General features: G+C 47.9%; 2 protein-coding genes and 1 non-coding gene across 6 annotated transcripts; 2 read left to right on the forward strand and 1 right to left on the reverse strand.

Annotated features, from left to right (window-relative positions):
- Window positions 1–9,851: 9,851 nt before the first annotated feature.
- LOC117838795 (BRCT domain-containing protein At4g02110) lies at window positions 9,852–16,910 on the reverse strand. 4 transcript variants are annotated; one of them, XM_034718964.2, is made up of 10 exons: window positions 16,764–16,910; window positions 16,551–16,640; window positions 16,364–16,468; window positions 16,164–16,265; window positions 15,807–15,891; window positions 14,583–14,649; window positions 14,447–14,491; window positions 11,188–14,340; window positions 10,741–10,957; window positions 9,852–10,599 (listed from the first exon to the last, which is right to left on the reverse strand). In XM_034718964.2, exons 1-10 carry the CDS (start codon window positions 16,860–16,862, stop codon window positions 10,015–10,017), a joined length of 4,548 nt encoding a protein of 1,515 aa, XP_034574855.1. In that variant the 5' UTR covers window positions 16,863–16,910; the 3' UTR covers window positions 9,852–10,014. The 4 variants fall into 4 exon arrangements, with proteins under 4 accessions (XP_034574855.1, XP_034574856.1, XP_034574854.1 ...); XM_034718965.2 differs by having other exon boundaries at window positions 9,852–10,587; window positions 11,188–14,343; XM_034718963.2 differs by having other exon boundaries at window positions 11,188–14,343.
- Window positions 16,911–17,086: 176 nt separating this feature from the next.
- TRNAA-AGC (transfer RNA alanine (anticodon AGC)) lies at window positions 17,087–17,159 on the forward strand. The gene has a single exon. It is a non-coding gene; the product is annotated as a tRNA-Ala (tRNA).
- Window positions 17,160–19,420: 2,261 nt separating this feature from the next.
- On the forward strand, window positions 19,421–20,538 carry LOC117840204 (uncharacterized). Its single transcript, XM_034720664.2, has 3 exons — window positions 19,421–19,620; window positions 19,816–20,115; window positions 20,240–20,538. The coding sequence occupies exons 1-3, from the start codon at window positions 19,533–19,535 to the stop codon at window positions 20,386–20,388; spliced, it is 537 nt and encodes a 178-aa protein (XP_034576555.1). The 5' UTR covers window positions 19,421–19,532; the 3' UTR covers window positions 20,389–20,538.
- Window positions 20,539–22,643: the final 2,105 nt, after the last annotated feature.

The following is a 22,643-nucleotide window of genomic DNA, read 5'->3' on the forward strand; positions in this document are numbered from 1 at the left end:
CGCACCGGGCCCAATGATCATACTGCCCTCAATAACCTCTACTGCCGTGCTGCGTTAATATCATTGCTATTTTGCCCTGTGGTTTCTGGCTTTGTTTTCACCCGTCTGTGGGTGATTGGGTCGCATTCGCATCGGGCCAACGCGTTCAGAGTGCGGGGACGGGGGGTCGCTCTTAAAGCTGCCCGCAAATGGTGCACAGTGGACGATCGCTTGGGACTCTGCTCTCTCTGGCCCGGTCCTCCCCTCCCCTGCCATTTCTGCCATCTTTTGTGGCCTTGCGAGGCGGTTGTGGTCTTGTTCTTGTGGATAGATGATACAGAGAGGGGTCTGGGGTCGGGCGACGCGATGCGATCTAGCGTGGTGGCAGATTAGATGCCCCTCGGTTCTCGGCGCCTGCCGCCGCCGCTCGCTTTTGCAAGCAAGCGAAAGCCATATCGTTTTCACCGGCGCCGGGCGTGGGCGCGTCCTCGTGTCATGGATAATCCCGTGGCCCTGGCGCCGGAGTTACAGCGTGTGTGTAGGCTTTTCACTTTCCACTTTTCACAGCTCCGCCCTCCGTGTGGTCACTGAAAGTGAAGTAGGGTGATGGCCTCTGCAGACGCGAGGAAAGTCGCAAGAATTCACTCCCGTCGCCGCAGCTGCTGGCGTCACGGGAATATCTACTAGGCTACTCGCGCAGCGGCTCGTGGACGCGTGGTTAGCGCGACCCGTGATCCGATCGGGGCCGAAGAAAAACCTGTTCCTGACGTGATCTCCGCCGTCCGTCGCCGGCCAATCACCACCCGCGACTCCAAACTGCTAGATTAAACTAATCAGCTGACATGATGCGTGAACTGGAGCCGCGCTAGTATTGGCCTGTGATTTTTTTTTTAGAGTTATAGGGCATAGCCCCAGTCTTACTTATCAACAAAGACCGTCAAAAACGTTTACAGCACAGTTTGCTCAAAAGGGGAAACAAGGTGGTAAGAAGAGGAAGGAAGAAAAACATTTGTTATCTAAGTTATATTACACATGCCTGGCGTCAAATCTGCTCCATGCGCAATCGTCATCTGCCAATCTTCTAGGTTGCCCTGTTAAGTGTCTCAGCCTGTCTAGCTTTTGCTTCTTCTCGGCTGGACACGATATTCTCCAATTGTGGACTAGGTTTACTATTCTTTGCAGTAAACAAGCCACATCTTTCCATCGCCCATTCTGAAACCACAGACAATTTCTTAGCTTCCATAGCCACCACAGGGCAGCAGAAGTAAACATATTTGCTACAACAAATTTCTTATTACTAAGCCATAGTTTTCCAATGGATTCAAAACAGCTACCACAGTCATTACCTAAACTCTCGGAAACATGCCCCCAAATTTGTTTTGCTACTACACACTCAAAAACCAAGTGCTGGATCGATTCATCTTCATTGCAGAACAGACAGCTTTTGTCTTCAAGTTTTTTCCTTTTGTTGACACTATCTCTAGTCAGCACTTTATTTTGAGTGAAAAGTCAAAGAAAGAAATGGACCCTTGGAGGGACTTTCAGCGACCAAATGGCAGGCATGTGTACCGGCTGTACACATCGGAAATTAATAATTCTATAGAGAGATTGAGACGAATATATTTGCATCTGTACCCACATAACATGATGATCTTTATCTGTGTGCGGCTTAGGAGTGAGTTAGGGAATTCTGAGAAGCTTATCCTTATCCTTTAAGATCCTTTGCACGGTCAAACTTCATATCCCTGCTCATGCTTTGTTCAGCATTACTAATCTTTGACTGAATCACCATAGCTCATAGTTAGCTGTTGGTACATCCGTTAGCAATTGATTGCTTGATGTTTTAGTAGAATGCTCCCTGTACTTGTAGGAATCAATTGTGTAGCTATGCTACTGCGCTAATGGGATTTACAGTCTCTATTCTCCCGTCATTATTCACTAAAGTTTGAGATGCATGTTGTGATACTTTTTGACAAATGCTTGTTTGAGAAAAGAGGAGAATCTGTGAGCCCTGTTTGTGCTTGGCGTGTGTGAACTTGTGATAATGGTTTCATTTTTAATGCGCTCTATGGAGAAAATAATGACAATCAGACAATGTTGTCCTCCACGTGTCCCCCTTCTTCAAGCTCCAGAAGTTGCTGATGGAGAGCTGAGAAAACATTGAGTGTGCCAAATCTTACTGTAATGATGGAGAAAACATTGATGCTGGAGAGCTGAGAAAATTCTATTTGTAATTTATTGGCAGCCTAGTTTTTTTTGTTAGATGTACATCCCATCTGCAAACTGTGCCAAATGAGCCACTGATGCATGCAATTTCTTCTTCCTGTAACGCTCTGCACACTGTGCTAAAGGAGCGAGAATGTTTAATTAGCAACTGATGGGTTGGGGCGGGTTGGGGAGGGTTGATCAATTAAACCTTTGGTGGGGGCTGGCAGAAATTTATCAGCTGATGCGGGTCAGGGGCGGGTACAGCGCCATTAGCATGCCTAATTAGCTTTTACTAATCCCATGCCGGTCCGGATTAACCCGCAAGCAGATTAGCAGGAAGGCATGATTAACTTTTTACTGATCTGTGTACGTACCTGCACGTAAAGAAACTGTGCATTTGTTTTACCCTTTTATTACTGCATCCGCGGCACACAAGTGTCGCAACCGCGTAGGCTGCGTGCCCTGCGTCTAGGCCAGCGAGGTAGGAGGGAGCTTGTGTTATTGCTGCAGCGCCGTGGCGTGATGTATGGTTGGATCCCCTTTGCAGCCTTGCTGCTGGTGATGGATGGTCTGTGCCGACTAGGCTAAAACAATGTCTCGTACCACGGAGAGGTACTCGGGTTACTTTTTACTCCTTCTGGCTGAGCAGGGGATTAAGTTAAACGATGGATTAACCGACCCGACCCGTCCCGTCCTGATGATGCAACGTGACGGCATCGTACAACGGATCGGTGACGGTGACTTAAACAAACACACAAAAAAATATGCGAGTCCTGTGGCAGGACGCAGGGGCGCTTTTGTTTGGTCCCGTTTGTGTGGTTTCCGGTTCGAATACGTACAGCTCGGGCGCACCGGCCACATCCGGCTCCGTCCGGGGTTGTTAAACTAAGGGTGAGAGGGATCCGCCGAAATCTAGCTTTCCGGCACGGGCACGGGTACGTGATCGCCCGATCGGATCACGCACCGGCCGTGTCCACTTGGCTCACGAAAACGCTCCATCATCCATTTTCTGCTACGTGCATCCGTCGCCGAACCACTACTGTACGACCAAAAGCTTTATGATGATATCGGAAAAACATTTATATGCCACGACGTGTAGAGGCACGCGGTCGCAGGCTACTCTACAGCTAGGCAGGGGCAGGGAGCGTCCGAGACGACGTGCCCTGGCGCCGTGACAAGATGTCGAGACGGATGGACGGTCGATGATTGGGTGATGATGGCACAAGGAAACACGGGGCATGGCAGAGCTGTCCGGCGGCCCCGACTGAAATACTAGTTTGACCACGTTGCCCGGAGGCCAGACCGCCAGAGAGACAGAGATGCAAAGTTTGAAAAACCGCCGGTCAAGAAATACCACTCGTAGTAAGAGTACTGGCTTTGTTATAGTAACATTTAAACAAAAGAAGCGCGTGGCGGATTTTGTTTGGTTCGAAAATGCCATAGCAAGGGCATAAAACCCAGCCTCCCGGCCGGTTGGGCACGCACACCGGCACATGACATGAGCCTGGAGTTGGGCAGTTGGCCAGCAGGCGCGCATGGCGCGGCACTGTGGCGAAGTGCGGGGGGTGGGCTCCACGGCCACGGCGTCGCGCCCAGCCGGCAACGGACCGAGAACATGCAACGGCTTGCCGATCTATTTGTGGAAGTCCAATGTGCTAGACTGCTAGTTGTGTCTAATCTGCTGCGGCAGCTCGCTCTCGATCGGAGGCTCTACAGTTGGTAGATCGCCGCTGCCGCCTTCAATTGATCTCATTCACCGGAACGAGGCCGTTGATGATCATTGACATTAGGGTTCGGTCCTGCGTCGAGGAGCTTGCTTGGGGTAGGAAGTATACTGTGGCGGCAAGTTGCGGCTCGTATGGCCGTTGCCGGGGGCAGGCACCCCCTGCCGTGCACGACACACCGTGACAGATCCGCCTGCCGGATCGCGGCCGCCCACTCCTCTCGGCCGGCCTCCCTCCGCCCGGCCCTCTCACGGTTTTCACATGGGCTTGCCGTTCGCAGGCGAGAGCGAACGGTCGATCGGCCGCCGGTATACACGCTGAAAATTGCGAGCTGCGGTACGCACCCTACGGGCTACGGCGCGTCCAGGTGACATACTGACATGGCGTTAAACCACCAGTCCGTGTCCGTCTGCAGCATACGTAGATCTCTTGAGATCTGGATGAAGTTACCAGTTAGCTACCTGCTACTAGCTTTTACAGAGAATGGCGCCAGCCGGCAAAATAGTAACCCTAAACCCTTCAGTTTGACGGCGCCGATCGAGTCGATCCAAAATTAGTCGCGTTCCTGGTGAGGACGGGAGGCGGCCCTGCCGTAGCCGGGACGGGATCGCCCGGGGCAGCTTCGCCGTAATACGAAACCAACAGTTCTGTACACGCTACACGGTCGCACAGCATATTTTCTAGGAGCTGTACGCGAGACCCGTTTCCAACGGAACGTGGCACGGGCAAGTTCGTTCAGCACCCAACACGCGTGACCCGGCCGGAACGCGCGTCCATCCCCTCGTACGCGTTCCCTCGATCCGACGGCGCGCGGCCACGGCGCCCTACGCCCAGGCCGGCAGCAGCCTAGTCTGACCACTCCCCCCGGTCCCACGCAGGCAGCACTTGTCCAGCCACGATTGGCCGGCCATTGACTCATGCATGCAGCAGAGCTAGCAAAGCCGTTTTTACACTGACACCATGCGTGGAAATCGCGGAGCCGGGCGCCCTTTTTCACCCTCTCCGGCGAACAAGGCTGCAGTGGAGGAGCAGTAGTTTACGGCTCGCCACGCGCGTCGGCGTCGGCGTCGTGGGGGTTGGTGAGTTCTTTTCGTTCCGGGCAGCAAGAAGCAGGTCGCGCGCATGTCAACGACATGCCCGCACGGGGACGAGGGCCGGGTCGTTCGGTCCGCGCGTCAGCGCGTGGCTTTCCAAACCATCCCCTTATTCCCGCTGTCTTCGAGGCACCTGCGCACCGCCACCGGCCGGTGGCCCGTGGCCGTGTGAGAGAGGGGAGGAGAGGACGGGGTGGCATCATGCATGGCTATTTCGGAGCACTTTTACGAATGCTCCGAATTGGATTGCGTCCCGGCTGAAAAACCAAGGGAGAAAGGCTATCATGACTAGTAGCTCGCTCTGATCGTCGAGATCCTGGTGCTCCACTGACCTGCTTGCCGGCCGCTCTGTGTTTACTGTACTAGAGCTCATTTCGACGCATACTGAACTGGACCGCCGTGCTCAGTGCTTCGATGCATGCGTGCGCACAGCACCTTAAAACGTAGGTTAGACTGGATCCAGTGATTCCAGTCTGAATGATCCAAGTGCAAGACGAGAGTTGGGCCGTGTCCGCCAGCTAGACTGCACTCCATCGCTTCATCAACAGCCGATGGAATTTTTATGATAAATTTAATTTCCATACCTTGTCACGCGTCCATAATCAATCAGTACTACTACAGCAACGAATCTTGGCTGATCAACCGATGGACCGCTAGCTGCAAGCAGGACGATATGCTTTGCATTAAACCGCAATAACAACCACCAGTTTTCATCAGTTGCTTCGCAATGTACGCATCATCTCGGACAGACTAATTATCACAGGTTTAATACGCGAGCAGGTACACGCACTGTACAACCAAGCCCTTAAAATTTTAGATACCGGCTAAGCGATTGAGCAAGTGCATGGACCACGCTTGCCTGCGCTAGCGCGTGCCTCCCTGCGCTCTGAAATTCTTTTAGCCCCGTAACTTGGGTACCAGTGCAGCGGGGAGCCGCCGAGCTGCTACCACGCACAGAATCTTTCAGGTACCCAAACAAGGCGATCTGCGCCATAAAAAATTGCATCGCCGGGTACTTCTAATGGCTATCAGGCAGGAAGATTAGCAGCTGCTACAGAGCATACGTCACAGGGATGGTCCTGTCCAATTTGCGTGTGATATATACAAATCGGCGGCCTCCAACTTGTGCGACAGGCAATATTTAATGTCGTCTAAAACGATCCATTGTTTGGGTACAAGGAGAAGATACTCCTAGCATGGAGATTGCAGGGCCACTATACAATCTTATCTCATCGCTTCTTTTACTGGTCATGCATGCAGAAGAGATACCGTACATCTCCTCCTGCTCCAATTGGCCACTCACAGCCTAGAAACACTCACCATTTTTTTTTACTGCGTCAGCATGGAGCACAAGCTGCAGATATATACAATTGAACAAGCATATACATACTTGGATTCAAATCTGACTTGCTGAATAAAGCGTAGTAGTTACACATACTAGCTCTCTATTGAAATGCAGACCAGTTAGCAAGTTCATGCTGATTGATGGCCTACAGTACACAGGTTGGTAGTGGAGTTATAGTATCTTGCTAATGCCTTTTTATTAATTGGACTTGATGAACTGTCAGCCTAGGATGCCTATATCTGCATCATACTGATGGGTGTGGTTCAGAGCCATGCACATACCACTAGTGGTTGTAACAGTATTATAACAGCTAGAACAAGTAGTGGGCAGATAGTGTGGTCAATCAGCAGTACCACCAGAACATCACCTATATCCATTTGTATTTCTGTTGTGGACTCAAATTAAACTGCTACAATATTTTGTTCTATTTCTTAAATCCAATCAGTTCTTGCCATGCAACAGAAATTTAATATTTTTCACATGAAAAGAAGGTACATGCGACAACCATGCAAGAAATAAAGGCTGTCCAACAACAGTAACCGCTAGCTGCGCAAAGAAGGGCACGTACATAAATCTCTCAAGGACCACACTGTCCTTGGTGAGGGGGGGAAAAAAGGTAAAGCAGAGGTGTTAATTTCTCCATCCATACGTGTTCCCCAGAAGATCGAAGAGGATATAGAGTACGTGCGTGCGAGGCAGCAGCACGTGACAGGAAAAAGGCACCATCAAACTGAGAGCAAATTCAAGATACAATTACACTGATAAAAGTTGTCCTAATCCTTTCAAAACACAGCCAAACTTACTTGTAACGGGCTATCGGCCACTAATTGGTACTCTGGGGCAAAAGAGTTCAATTCATCATTTGGCAAGAATCTATGGAGGGCGTGCATTGATGGAAAGCATGGGCACAAAAGAGTGGAGGGGACAGCCGTGAATCGTTTTTGAGCCTGGTCAGGTCATGTGAAGGAGCGTTGTGGCTGGCCAATGGACATGATTGGAACTCATGTGAACGGCATCTGATCTGAACAATGCGTGCATTATATTGGCTAGCTCGCTCATCACAAAGAGCATATGATTCCTCCAACACTTTGTCCCCTCTTCTCTCACGATACGTGCATGTAGCGTACAACTTATGGACACGGCGTGGATGCCATGAAGCAAGTTTAAATCCTTTTAACTTTTTACATTGACATTTTGAAGGAGCGCATTTCCATCGCCATGTTCAAGCGTATGAATCGGCAATGTAGAAGCGTTGAAACTCGATTTTCAGGTGGAGCAAAGAAGAAATAGGACCCCCTGAACTAGCATTTCATCATTCATATAGAAAAAAAAAAGAGAGAGAAAGGAATATCCAATAATAGAAAAGGACGGCACTTTTTTCGATCGTGAACTAGGTAGAGGCTCAATTGATGTGATCTCGTAGATAAAAGGCAACCTTGAACACTACCCTAGTAACTAAGAGCATAACGGTACGGTCACAAGAGTGGATAGTACTTGCAATGGCGCTGAAGATATTCAAGCCTAACCAACTCATCTAATTCCCAACCAGTAACCAAAAACAATCACGGCCGTACGCACGCCGGCCCATCAGATCTGGACAGAGGCCAAACCAATAATGAGCCGCTGAATTGCACAAGCACCTTTTCGGCTGGCGAAATTCCTTCCTTTCTCCTCCCTCTCCGGCATGCTCCTGCTCGATCTTCACTTCAAATCGAGCTGGTTTTGGCAGCTAAAGGCCACGGGGTTAGCATAAAGTAAGCAAAGCCCATCACGGTGATGTGATGGCATGCTGATGGATGTGGTACTATGATTATCGTCGGGCACGCATCGGATTCCATCCCGTTCCAGCGGGAGGGTCAGGCATCGGCGGCGAGCAGGGAGGAGCTGGGCGGCACGTGCGAGTGGGGGCGGGCCGCACATGGCCGCCTTGACCTTAGGCCTGCAAACCCCGCTGGACACCTACGAAAGCAAGGGATTTGTAGCCTGTACTTGCCTTGATGCCTTGCCTGTTCCTCCGATGACGAGACTTGTGTGGGTTGTATGTGTGTGGGTTTTTCTCCGTGTCCTCCTTTTGGTCACACACGTGACAGCGGCGTGGCTGGCCACGGGTGGAGACTTTCTTGTACGTTGAAAAGAAAATAGTCTCAGTCTCGTGATAGGTCATTCATTAGCAATGATACTGATCAACTCCTATATCAACGTAGTCTTGTGTGTATCGATAGATGCAGACGCCTGTTTCACCGTGGGTGGAGTGGATTGGATTGCATGCAAATCTGTCAGCGACGAGGGCGAAAAGCTCAGAGCTCACAGCCAAAGGCAGCGCTCCATGGCCGAAGAAAGCCCCACAGGTTCGGTCTGAGGTTGTTGCAGATGTTGTCGTACGCAGGGGCAGATCATGGATGATGGATCGCCATAGCCGGGGGCCCTTCCGAGGTGTAGGCAAACGAGAGTAATGGATAGGGAACGCACCAATCGGGAACAAAAACGACAGGTCGACGGGGAAATTCCCGTTCCAGGCCCGGCCCGGGCCGCAGCACAACTTGCGCCAAGATTATTGCCCGCCCTTTTCCAGCGGGCGCGCATGCATGCCTCGCCTGCCCTGCCTACGACGCTGCTGCTGCTTCGCCCGGGCCAGAGACCATCTTTACTGCCCCCTTTCCTGCCTCCTCTTCAATACCGGGATCGCAAGAGGATACGAGAGAGATCGTGTGTGGCCTGTGGGGGTACCGGGTGACTGGGCGAGGCGAGTGGAGTGCAGGTGGGGGGAAAGGATCGCGGTGGCATCACCCGTCGCGTTCGCTCGCGTCGTCGCCACATGTGGCCCGGGCGCGGAGAAGGTGATGGCTGCAGTGGCTTTCCCGGGCAGCCCTACGAAAGCGCGCGGCGGCTTTGAGTGCGGCCGGAGCCAAAGGATGATCGGCGGATCGGTCGATCGGATCAGATGGTGGCTCGCGGCGCCTGGAAGAAAAGGTCCGTGCCCAACTGCCGGATCGGCGCACGGCACGGGGAAGGGAATGGGGTAAAGAAAAGAAACACCCGGTCGCTTCGGTGCCAAACCAACGTGCTTTCGCTGCTGCTCCGTTCTTTTGGCTCGCTTCCAAGCCAAGTCGGCCCTGCCCGGCTCGATCGGGGACGGGGAGGGGTATTGGACGGGGAGGGTTCCCGAATCGGGGGAGCGAGCGTGCGCTTGTGCTCGTGCGGTCTCATGATGGCACGCCCCGGATGAGGATGGAAAGCCGGAAAGGTGAAGGGTGTTGAAAGCGAGGAGAACGGTAATCATGGGATCGCGTGACAACTGACAACCGTGCCTCGATCCTATGCACTGCAGTCTGCAGTGGGTGGTGGACACTGTACACGGCGCCTCCTGTGAAGCGACCCAGGCCAGAGGCCCAAGTAGAGCCCGGTCCTGCCTGGCTGCTCGGATGTTGCCGGCCCAACTGACATGCGATCGCCTGTCCGTTCAGCAGCAGAAGAGACGGCACATGAAACTGCAGATACGCATTGCACCAGCACTGCTCCATTTACAGTCTTATAAAAAAATGATTACATGATCAAAGAAATGCTGAGCCGGCATTTCTGAGAACTTTACAATGGCTCCGGTTATTAGTACATTATTCTGTTCAATAAAACAAGGGTGTGCAGTGGACACATCAACACCAGAAGATCACCTTCGCCTGGATCCTCTTGCCTTGCGTTCAGTGCCTCTAGTAGGCTTTCTCTTGGCTTTAAGCACAGCGCACTTGGGGCACAACCAATCATCGTCAGGTACAGCGTCCAAGGGAGGGTCGCAGCAGTCGATGTGCATACCGATCCCACAACCGGTTTCACCGTCCTCGTCGCCACAGATCAACATCACTTCTCCTCTGTCCTTGCACCCGCACGCTGAGCAGCTCAGGTCCTCCGGATCGTCCTCTTCATCTTCCGACTGTTCCATATCCGTGGCCATCTCTTGCTGGTTCTTCATGAGTTTCTCAAGGGACTTGTTGGCCAGATCGTTTGTCTTGAAGAGAACATGTCGGTCGAGGGGGTGGCCAGGCTTGCAGACGTAATCAACCAGATAATCAGCACTGACACAGGGAATACCATGCCTGATGAATTCCTGAACCCATGCGTCTGCTCTTGGTAAGCTCGCTGATACTACAGCGAAATCAAACCCGGAGTCAAGGAATCGACTGTATGGCGGCGATGTTGCTAAAATGGTGCCATCACCAGCTTTTACCGCGCGCTTCACTGTATCCTGGCAAGAACTCTAATTTTAGAGTGAATATAACAAAATCAGACTGCCAAGCATAAAGTTAATAGACGATTGGCCTACAATGTGAATTAGTTTCCACAGACACCATAGTGTCATAAGGCTTGCCAGATAAGTTAATTAAGCAAAAACTCTTACCAGCGTTGGTAGTATGAGCTGTCCATAGACAACAATCTGCATTCCATAGAAGGCACCATGGCCCATCTGCTGCCTTATATTTCGCCATTTTCTAGGAGCATCAAGGCTGATTGTTTCTCCATCATTAAGGCCCGAACCAAACCATTCAAATGGTTCTTCATCCACAAACTTGCCAGCCTCAGTGCACGAAGTCAAGTACTCTTTCTTGAGTATCCACCTAATTGGAGAAAGAAGCTGTGAGCATTCAAATTTGTGAAAAGACAGAATTTTACTACACAATCCCAAAACACTTGATAAAATGTTAGCATAATAAACTAGCAAGTAAAGTTGATTTGGTCAATTAAGCCATATATTTGCATGCATATCTGTCACTGAAAAAGGACCATACAATAAATGTGAACAAGTATTTTAAGATGGAACATTGATAACCAAGATCGTAGTTCTAACCTGCCTGCTGCAGCTGCTGCAAAAAACTTCTCGGTTCTCCTGAGAGGATCTGGGGCAATGAAATGTGTTGCTTGGTATGACCAATGATGTGAATCCCTACAAACTCGTCCCTTCAGCCGTCTAAGAATTGAGCGACAATCCCTTCTCTGCTCACGATTTCCACTTAAAATAAATAATGCAGGTTCACTCACGATCAAGGTTCCAGATTCACTTACTTTTACCCCTTGGTGCTCACTGTCACTGAGCACTCGTGTGCTTTTCTCAATTGATTTTGCATCAAATTTGGACTGCAAACTGCTAGTTCTATTTGATATAGAGTTGAGATTACTATGGTCTAGTCTGTTCTCCTTTTCATGATCCGAAGTAAGAGCTTTATTTCTTTTGCTGCTTCTCAAGTTAAAATTGTATGATCCTCCTTGCTTGTCTACCGTACCAGAATCTTGACAAAACAATCCGGATGCATCTTTTATCACATCCTTATTGGATTTGTCAGAGTCCTGATCAGTGGTTATTTTGTTGCTATTGCATGAAATCTCTTCAGTTCTCTTTGATGAAACAGCTTCTGCTACAGATGCAATGACACTACCAACTTTGCCACACTTGCTGCCTGATTTGTCTTCTACAGTTTTCATTTTCCTCTTGGCAACTGCATTCCTAGTTCTGCCATTCGATACAGTCTTGGAGGAAAGTGTTCCACAGTCACTAGCACTTGCACAACTAGAAAGTTTTTTAGGGTAGTCTTCATTGTCTGAAGGAAACAAGTCATCAAACAATGAACCAGTTGCCACTGTCCCAGTTTTGTCAACTAACGGTTCATTGCTGGTGTTGATGTCAGATTTCCGTGACCTCTTCGCTGCTGTATTCCTTACTCTGGTGTTGGGTATTTTCTTAGGTGAATTTCTTTGTTGTTCATCAGCATTTCCGGTGTCAAAAAACTTTTTGGGATTTGCCTCAATATTTTCTTGAGAAATCACCTTACTGAACTCCAAACTAGAAGCTACTTGTGTGTCATCTGTCTTGGCGCAAGCATTCCTTGTCCTCTTTGCAACAGTATCTGTCACTCTACAAATCAGTGCTTTCTTTGAAGGATTTGTTTTGAGTTCAGCTGCACTTGCCATGGTGCAGCCATTTTTGGAGGCTGGATCAGCATTCTCATGAGGAATCACTTCAGCAGGCCAGGATTCAGTAACTACTTTCTTACCACTGTTAATAGCTGACCCTTCAGCCTCAATACTAGCACTTCGAGGCCTCTTGGCACCTGCATTCCTTCGTTCAGGAGTTGCTACTTTCTTTGAATAACTGGTTTCACCCTGAACATTGCTTGAAGTGTCTTGTAATCGTTTAGCGTCTTCTTTGTCTTTCACATTGGCATCAGACACTACCCTCTCAAGTTCAGAATTTGACACCACTGGCTCTTCATAATCATTGACCTTGAGTGGATCAGTAACCTTGGTGCCAACATTTCCAGAAGAGGAAACGACATGTGAATTACTTGAATTATGTACAGATTTGTCATGTGCCTGATCCTTTGTGCGAAGATTTCCTATCTCATGCAAGCAATCTTGATTCACCGCATTACCACTACCTTGTGTATCTTCCCCATCCTTATTTTGAAAGGAGAAACTTGTCTTTCCATCTTGAACAGCGGGTGAAGGAGTCCTGGTGCATTTGTTTTCTACCATTGCTTTCAGTGACATTCTTGCTTTCAATGAAGATTTTACATTCTTATCACTTGAAGACGATTCAGGAAGCTTGATTCCATTAATGAGACCACCATGCTTGAGAGAGGTCTTCCTAGATCTTCTTTGTCTGCTTGTAGATAAGCTAAATTGCTGCTTTCCAAAATTAACAGCATTAGCTTCAGCGTCAGATGCATCACTCAGCCAACTCGCAAATGGAGAATCTAAAGGACCAGTTTCTGACACCAGATCTTCCTTTTGCAAATTTAGGCTAGCTGGGGAGACTAAGATCTTCCTTTTCTGAGCATATGCACCATTTAGTCCATCCACACACTTAATATTTTCATTGCCTTTCTTGCTCTGATCGTCAGCATTCTCAAAAACCTTTTGATGTCCCATTTCTAATGAAGAAATATTGGAGTCAGCTCGCAGTGTGCTATCTTCGACCCTCTTAGGTGATTGCATATGGTTAACTGAATGCACTTCTGGTAACAAAGACTTCCGAGAGGCCTTTTTAGAGTTACTTGTGTTCTTGATGCTGTTGAATTTGGAATCACCTCCTGATTTTGGATTGGACTCATGATCGGTGAGCTTGTCATCAGTATTTGACCGACCAGCTGCTGTGATATGAATACCTGAGGGTGCACACTTCTCGTGACGCTGCCATCTGTCAACTTTTGATGAATCAAGCTCATCCACAGACTGATTTCCTCTCAAGGGGCTGGACAATGGGACTTTAGTAACATCTATATGATCCTGACTGGCAGAAGATTTTCCAGAAACATGATCTGTGTGGCCCTTTAGAATGCCCGGGGCCTTATTTAAGGTATCTAAATGATGATTACTAAAAGCAGTCATTTTGCTTGAGCTTGGAGTGCCTAGAACACCACTTGCAAAATCCTGTGTCCTTGCACCAACATGTTTTCTTTCAGCTTCCTGCAGATTCGGGCTATTGTTGTTCCTTACTACAGAATTATCTCTCTTTTGACTGAGGCCAAGTGAAGTTTGAATGGGTGAGAGGCCATCCACCTTAGCAGAAACTGCCAACAAACTAGAGTTAGGACTGCCTTGGCCTCTAATATCATGTCTCTTGCTGTCTGCATCCTCTGCGTTCATGATATGACCCAGTGGACTTTGAATGCGTGCAAAGACATCAGCCTTAGCAGAAACTGGAACCATAGAGCTAGCACTGCTTTGGCCTGTAATATCACGTGTCTTGCTGTCTGCATCTTCTGTCTTCAAGATATGATCAGGGCTGTTCAAATTCCTTCCCACAACCACCTCTTTATTACCACTGGGAATTACAGGTGATCGCTTTCGTGCATCGACATCATACTTCACAAAAGTTTCCTTGCAATTTTTTGAGTTGAGAGTGCACCTGACACTGGACCTATTGCTTAATGACCTTGGACCTGCAGCTTCTGCTTCATGTTCAGAGTCATTAGCTTGTGCCTCCATTAATTCTAGCTCCCAGCTACTGAATAACAAAAATAGCCAGAATTAGTTTTCAGTGCATTCTAATACTGTGAAATCAGGAAACTAGAAAAAAATCAAAGAACAAACCCTACAATGTCACTTACCTTTTGCTATAATCATCGACTGGGAGAATTTCCCATGCCTTTAAGCTGAAATAATGAAGAGGATGGATCAAAACATAAGCAATCCAGTTAACATATTGGCTTTCTAGTTAAGTCAGGAGAGGTGGTTTTGAAATACCAGTCTTCCAACCACTGGTGATTCACAAGTTTGATGTTCACCTTTTTCGCAACCTCATACTTCTCGCCTTGCATTATATGGAAAATCGAGGTGTCAAATTCATACAACAAATAAAAGAACTATGTAGTATCAATATATGCATAGAAAAAGAAAGAAATGACTAAAAGCGTACATGTAATAGACATGTTATGATTTATGTTGTTGGATTACTTTGATGCTTTTTTATGCTTTTTAATGTACAAATAATAACTTCTGGTCATTAGTTACGAATTTCCTCCAGTTCTGTACCACAAAAGGAGGAAACATGGTTGGTGAGGTTAAACCTTTGTATGGTTCGCAATTGTTTTTGCGAACCGGTTCACATAAAAATTAAACAGGAGCAAGGTCCAAACTGTTATGGGATCATCGCATCCTACAACCAAAAAACACAGATGCCGAGCAACAAATGTCCATTATGACCAAACTGGAAACATAGCTGCCATTGAGAATTGGATATAAAACTCTTAACTAATCTTTAGAATCATTAAAGAGCACATTGCATCTCACACTAAAGAAGACATCAACCTATTAAAAGATAGCTTTGTTAAACAAGTATTCCCTCTGTTCCAAATAATATTTCCTGTTTGGTTCACATCCTAAGGTTGCCACGACTAACCTTAGGCAGCTACAATTTTTCTAGTCAGTGTTTGGTTGCTTGCTGCCACAACTTAGTCCGCCTAACTTCTTAGTCACTTGCCCACTTGTCATACATTAAATTTTCTTGCCTAACTTTGTCTAAGGATAGGTGGTCAATTTTCTATTTTTCTTGCCACAAAAGTACGGCAAGACTAACCTAAGTAGCCTTAAGCAGGAATGTGTAGCAAACTAAGTTTACAATCAAACATTCCCATAATCACTTTAGCTTTATCCTAAGTCAAACCTCTTTAACTTTAACTAAGTCTATAAGAAAATATGTTGATTTCCACAATACCAAATAAATGCACTATTAATACATATTTCATGATGGATTTAAAGAAGCTAATTTGATGTTGTAGATGTTGGTACTTTTTTCTATAAACTTGGTCAAAGTTAGACAAGTTTGGCTTAAGATAAAGCTAAAGTGACAAATAATTTGGAAAGGAAAGAGTACAAGGCAACAGCCATGAAGTTCCATGGAAGGAAAAGCAGCAGAACTAATCGATTGTTATGTATGTCATGGCTTGACAGATAAAAGAAACAACACACCTTCAAATTTATAGCAAATAAGGTGAGTCACAACATTTGCTATCAAAGACTTGGAGAATCGTGCTCCCATCAAAGAAACCATTTTCTGCATAACAATTAGAAGATATCACCTGACATAAATTACATTACAAGCGCAAGTACAGTACCCAAGAGCTTCAATGTGAATGCATCACATTAATTTCCTATTTGAATGAGGAATATATAAGAAATGCAACTAAATTTATGCATCACATTAGTTCCAAAAAGTGCGGCATTCTGTGTTGTGTGCATCAAACCGTTTATACTATGGCTATGGATATCTCATTGTGTGAAATCATTTCTTTTATTAGCATATAGATAGAACTGGAAGGCTGTTACCATTATGTATTCGCGATAGTTTCTTTGGTAACCTGTCAAGCAAATGAGCAGTGATTGTGCACCAGGTATTCCATTCGAATGTCTCACCGGCCAATAGATAACCTGCAAAAGCTTAACATAACCAGGTCACAAAACTAAACCATGGCTCTGATGCAGAAATGGCAGCAGAAGTGCCCGAACAATTAGCAGCAAAAACTCACCCTATCAACATCAGCAAGCACCCCGCGATCCAAGCTATCCTCCACCCACTGATCGATGACGACTTTTTTCCCTTCTGCCCGCGCGGCCACGCACGTTGGGTCATCCTGCACCGCAAAAACAAATCACAGCCCGTCCCCCAGCCAAGCTGCCAAGGCATATAGAGACCAATTTGCAAATCCAACTCACGTAGAAGAGGTTCGACACGACTACGTGCGTGCACCCATTGCCCAATGACCCGGCGTCGGCGCCGCCGCGCACCTCCATCTCAGACCGGTACTGCAAACGGATGCCGTCGGAACTTATCAGCCACTGGAATAAATCAAGCCAATCGTGGCAAACCGCAGCCAAACTGAGGCTACAAAATCGAAGAGGATGAGGCGCGGGGTGTCGCGGGCGCACCTGGGACTCGACGTCGCTCTCGAACCCGACGAGGAAGAAGCGGACGCCGTCAAACAGGTGCTCGTCGCCGATGTCGTAGTCTGTGCCGGAGGAATCCATGGCGGGGAACAGGACGGGGGGGAAGGGGGGGGGGGTAGGGTTTGGGTTTGGGGATTTTTCGTGCCCGAGCTCGTGCCTGCGTGCGTGGCTTACCGGGGAAGATTCGAGAGCCGGTCGCGGGATCTCGGTTTGGGAGGGAAATCAAATTGGGATCTCGGCTTGGGAGGGAAATGAAATGATATGTTTTTGTTTGAATAATTAATTCAGCAGTCAGTTAACCAAAAGGGGATGTAGCTCAGATGGTAGAGCGCTCGCTTAGCATGCGAGAGGTACGGGGATCGATACCCCGCATCTCCATTTTAATTTTTCCCCGTCTCCTCTTTTTCCTCATGATGCTTTGCTGTCGTGTGAACTCTGAACTATCTGCTTAGTGCCTGCATCACATAAATGTGAAACGATCCATGGTTCTTGATTTTGGGAGTTGCTCGATCATCGATGCCTCTTGACTTTGCAAGCTGTCCTCTGATCTTAATAAAGAAAAAAAATATGAAAACTTCGTTTTTGCATTTCTGTGAATCTTCTTTCTTGTGTGAATCTCAAGGCTAGCAGCTGTTAGCCTAATCTCATCAAGAGCCATTGCAAAAAGGTTGTTGATCGGCTGCGTGCACCTACTTTTCAACTTGGTGAAATAGGAAATGCCGTTAGGTTGCTGATTTTTTCTTTAGTTTTGAGGTTAGAGTGAAAATCGATTGATTCTGCGGAGGAACCAGGTCTATATATCGATCAGCGTGCTTGGCTTAGGATGTGTTTGGTTGCATGTACCATATGATGCATGCATGTATGATTATGGATGGTGGGATTCAACCAATTTACCTGTACCATATGGTTCACTTCTATTAGTAGAATAATGCGATAACTCAATCCTGGATGGGATATTACAATTCACCCAACCAAACAAAATGATCATTATTATTTTGAATCATTCCCTACATAAAGTAAATGATACGAGCAACCAAACACACCCTTAGTTTGTTTTCTTTAGTGGATTGATCTCGTTTCCGCATAGAACGAGATTTAATTCGTCCCTCGCTGCTTCCGCTAACGGCTCACCTCTCATCCAAGCAGCTGCTTGGTTTTACTGCAGCTGTGGTAACAACTAACAAAGCAATGTCACAAATTCATCCACAGCTAATTAAGACCCTGTTTGGGGAGCTTTTCCTTCTCCAAGAAGCTCTACAAGCCAACAGCTTCCCCAAACAAGGTTGCTTCTCCCACAATCGAAAAGCTCCAAAAACCCTATTTAACCTGCAAGCGGAGAAGCTGGTCAAGACCAGTTTCCCGAGCTTCTGCCCTCGTCTTCCTGCTCGAATCCGCATCGCCCCCTGAGAAGACGAGCTCCCTCCCCTCACGCTGGCTGCCGGCGCCCCTCCCCCCGCACTGGCCGCCGGTGCCCCTCCTCGCTGACCGCCGCCACCCCTCGCGCCGGCCACCGTCGACCCTTCCTTGCGTGCGGACCGCCGCCAATTATCCCCTCTGTGGGGGCCGCCGACCATGACCCCTTCTCCATGCCGACCGTTGCAGCCCCTCGCCTCCGCGCCGCTCACCGCCGCCGCCATCCGTCACCTCCGTGCCAGTTGTCGCTGCCCCTCCCCCGAGAGCCATCCTCGCGCGCTATGCCCTGCAGATCCGCGGCAGCCCTCCTCAACGTCCGGTGGCGAGCTCCCTTCAGCGCCTGCACCGCTCCTTCCCTTGCCATTTCACACAGAAGCTAATGCTCAAGAAGCTGAACGCCAAACAGACCTATTTTTGCAGGTGGAGCTTCTATGAAAAGTAGCTTTTTGGACTGGCGGGTAGAACCTCTCCAAAAAGGAATTTTTGGAAAAAGCTACCGCTCTCCCAAACAGCCTAGGTAGCATCCCACGCCCTCTAGCTAGCGTGACGGGAATCTTTTTTCTAACATCTTCTAAGTTCCAACACGCCCTTAAAATATATACACTGGAGCTGCTCGTTGCTCGCTCTCGTACACTCTCTCCGTAAGTCCGTATATTATTGATGGATGGATAGAGGGAGCTTTTGGCGAAATGAAACAAACGAGGAGAGCTTCTAGAAGTATTGGTAGCCCATAAACAATGCGGTTAGCTTGTACAGCACCACGGAACACGAATCTAACCTACGACGGAGTAGCTGCTAGGTGCTAACGATAATAGTATGGCCAAATCCGGCGGAAACGAGAGCTCGTATGCCGCGGCACGTCAACTTCGAGTCAAGCACGGCACAAGCCTCGTCCCCTCCCGTTCATGTTTCCCACCAAACGGTAACCCAGGAACATCAGGTCCGGCCAACACAGTCGCAAAAAGGAGCAGCTTTTATCTGTGGAGACTTCCTACTAACGTAGTATAACATTTCTAGCAAATCTCTTCTGCAAAGTACAACTACTACTCAAACAGCCGTTCCCAAAGTGGCTCAATTCGATCAATAACCTCTTCCAGAATCCAGATCGTCCAACCCTGCTGCAGCTTTTGGGCTCTCTCGCTATCTCCAGGAATCCATGAACCGGCGAATCGCAGGATAAAGACGCGAGTGAAAAGAAGAGGGCAGGTCAGGGTAGGTTTGAACTTTGAACTTCTCCAACTTGCCGGCTTAATTCCTTGCTCCCAATCTTAAATCACCGGCCATTTGCACAAGCCTGGATAGGAGCTCCGAGCTCCATCTATTACCGCCATTCCTGGGATGGGCGATCTCTCTCCTCGCCACAGCCGCCGCTGCTGCGGCCGTTTCGTAGCCGTCCTTTGCCTCTGCGCTACCTTCTGCAAGCCAGGTGTGCACGCTCAGCATCATCGATTCAGCACGTGCATCCTCCATCGCCAAAAGTTCACAGCACACACGTCGTCATCGTATTCTTCACTCGTTACTGCTTTGGCGATGCTAACACGTCGAGTTCGTTCATGTCCACTTCGCAAAAAAAAAAAAGGAGTTCGTTCATGTCCAAATAATGAATCCTACATGGCCGCAGATGATGTCCCGATGGACCCTCTGCCACCGGACCTGCTGCCGGCGCGGTCGCTGCGGTGTTTCGAGGACGGCCAGGTTTACAGCTGCTGCGAGGGCGCGTACAGGCTGAACCCGTCGGGGATCCTCGCCGTGCCCGTCGGGGCGGTGGACAACTACTGCGGCGGCGCGTGCGTGGTGGAGACGGAGGACGTGCTCAACTGCGTGGCCAGCGCGCTCGACGGCTTCGCCTTCTCCAACGGCGCCTCCGTCGAGGACGTCCGCTACGCGCTCAGGCGGGGCTGCAGCCACACCCTCAGAAGAGGTCCATCCGCGAGTCGCTCTTCAGTCCTGGTCTCATCGGCACGTGTACATGTTCGAGCTGCAGTCCTGCACGGTGCTGAGCTGCTGCAAACTGACGATCATCTCGTGTTCGTGCCTGTGAGCAGGTGACTTCAACGATTTGGAGCCGCACCTGGGCGACTACCCGGACATCTACGGCAACGACGACGAAGGCAGCGACGGCAGCAAGGTTACATCTCCTTTGAAGTTGCTGGCGTTTCTCGGCGGTGCCTGGCTGTTCCTCCTTGATCCTTGAAGACGCAAAAGCATTTTCAAGAAAACATGCAAAAAGCGTTGTTTGTTAGTAGTACCCAAATTTAGTTTAGGCCATCCTATGAGAGAAGAGTACTATTCATTTCACAAGTTAACATCTAAAGAAATGATCAACATCTTCAATTCTTGGCAATTATTTGTCACCCAATGTTTTTTTTTTCAATTTTCATGTTCAAGGCTTCCAAATGGATCTCATATGGACAAGAAGTAACTTCACTAGCATTGTTGTAGACTCCTTGAACCAAGCTCACTCTTGCAAACTAGGAAAAGATATGCTGAGAGTTTGAACGGGGAGTATGGTATAGAGTGTCATCAATTTTTTAACCTAAACAATCAACTAATCAAGTGTCATCTCACCAACCATCTGGACACTAAATATAACCTTAAACATGCCTGCCTATGTTAGGCATAAGACAATTTATTTTTAAGGCATACATCAGACATCGCGAGAGAGTACATGGAGGGGTTGAACGACCCGGCGGTCGATTGCTTATGCTACGTGATTTTTTTAATTTTAACCTTTTTTAAATAATATTTTAAAATAACCCATCCGAACAAATAGACGACTCTTTTGGTCACGCCGGCCCGCGTGGCGCGACAAAATAATGTTGCCGCGCCACATGCACTGGCGTGACAAGCCTGCCGGGACGAGCGACTACACTTTACGCTACTGCATGTGGTGCGACAACGTGGTTCTGTCGCGCCACTTTGCATGGCGTGACAAGAGCTACCTAGTTTAATTTACTCACTTTTAACCATCTAAATAAAATAGTATTTGAACTTTAAATTTACAAAACTTGGCATGCATATTATATAGGGGGTGAACATTGCATTTTAGTAACATGTACAAGGCCAAGTGCTACATATTTTGAAAATTTTAATTTCAAAATAGACTATGTATTATCCCTATATCCCGCTTAGGGCTCTCGTTAAATGGTTACCAACTTGGGAGCATCTCAATAAAATAGCATTTAAACTTTGAATGTCACGAAACTTGACGTGCATATTGTAGAAGGTGTAAAGGTCCCATTTTACTAACATGCAGAAACTCAAGTGCTACATATTTTGAAATACATAATTTTAAAGTAAGCTATGTACTATCCTCTATCTCTCATAGGACAGCTGCTAATTATTAAATAAATTCACTTCTACGTTTTCTTTCCTTCAATTTAATAACTTAATGAACCCTAAATTTTTTAAAACTCTAATAAGACTACATCATAAAATATATTTATTTTATTTTAACTATATTCATTCCATCAGTCATTACCCTATTCAATTTTGAATTAGCCTATGGATATGACTAAGATGTGACATTCATGCTAACAAAGACGATGTGATCATATCTTTAGATTTATTCAATTTCTAAAATATATGCTACCTAGCACGTCACCTGAGATGTTGTTTAGATATCAAGTAGCGATTTCTTTCGGGTTAAGCTACTTCGGCACAAATTTCAATTTCGAGAAAACACACTGCCTGATGAAGCTTATGAAATACCGATCTACCATCTCACTACAGATCAAGGATTAAAGGAACCAAACCGGGTCTCGCAGTGGGTAGAAAGCTTTAGCGCGCAACCAGTCTCAGCTAGTACCGAGCATTCATCATTGCCTGCTAGCTAGTGAGAGGTCCAGTGGGAGACAAGAGCAGCGACCGAGCTGGATGTAACACGCAGTCGCACGCAGTGAACATGGGCGACGACGGCAAACAACTCACCCTTCGACCACGACGATGTACAGCCATGGCATTGACGTCGGGACGCGCGCGATCGATCAGAGCCTGAGATCCTGAGCACGGATTGCGCGTGAGAGCAGAGCAGAGCTGCAGAGGGTACGAGCGACCTCTACAGCTAGCTGGATGTTCGGCCGGGGACGACGGCAACCGGCCGGCGGGGCCCGGCCGTGCCAGGCCGTCGACCGGTGGATCGAACGTACCCTTCGACGTGACGACGATATGTACGTGCTACAGGCTCCTATTAACTCCTGTTATCACCTCCGTATAGCTACTACTCCATCCGTCCCAAATTATTATTCGTTTTGTCTTTTCTAAATACATACCTTTTGATATGCACCTAGCCATATACTATATCTAAATACATGATAAAAGTTATATATATAGAAAAGTGTAACGAATAGTAATTTCGGACGGAGGGAATACATGCGCATTTCCGATGCCTGCAGCTAGCCGGGCGGTGTGAGATTGCCATCGGTCTAGTACTCACCGGCCCATGCATCA

Source organism: Setaria viridis, chromosome 9 (genome assembly GCF_005286985.2).
Source record: "Setaria viridis chromosome 9, Setaria_viridis_v4.0, whole genome shotgun sequence".
Classification (NCBI taxonomy): Eukaryota; Viridiplantae; Streptophyta; class Magnoliopsida; order Poales; family Poaceae; genus Setaria; species Setaria viridis.

Coding starts and splice junctions, on each gene's coding strand:
- LOC117838795 (XM_034718963.2), bottom strand. CDS start 16,862: ATGGATTCCTCCGGCACAGACTACGACATCGGCGACGAGCACCTGTTT. Junction 16,641..16,763: donor AGAGCGACGTCGAGTCCCAG/GTGCGCCCGCGA, acceptor ATCCGTTTGCAG/TACCGGTCTGAGATGGAGGT. Junction 16,266..16,363: donor TGCTTGCTGATGTTGATAGG/GTGAGTTTTTGC, acceptor AAGCTTTTGCAG/GTTATCTATTGGCCGGTGAG.
- LOC117840204 (XM_034720664.2), top strand. CDS start 19,533: ATGGGCGATCTCTCTCCTCGCCACAGCCGCCGCTGCTGCGGCCGTTTC. Junction 19,621..19,815: donor CGCTACCTTCTGCAAGCCAG/GTGTGCACGCTC, acceptor ACATGGCCGCAG/ATGATGTCCCGATGGACCCT. Junction 20,116..20,239: donor CAGCCACACCCTCAGAAGAG/GTCCATCCGCGA, acceptor GCCTGTGAGCAG/GTGACTTCAACGATTTGGAG.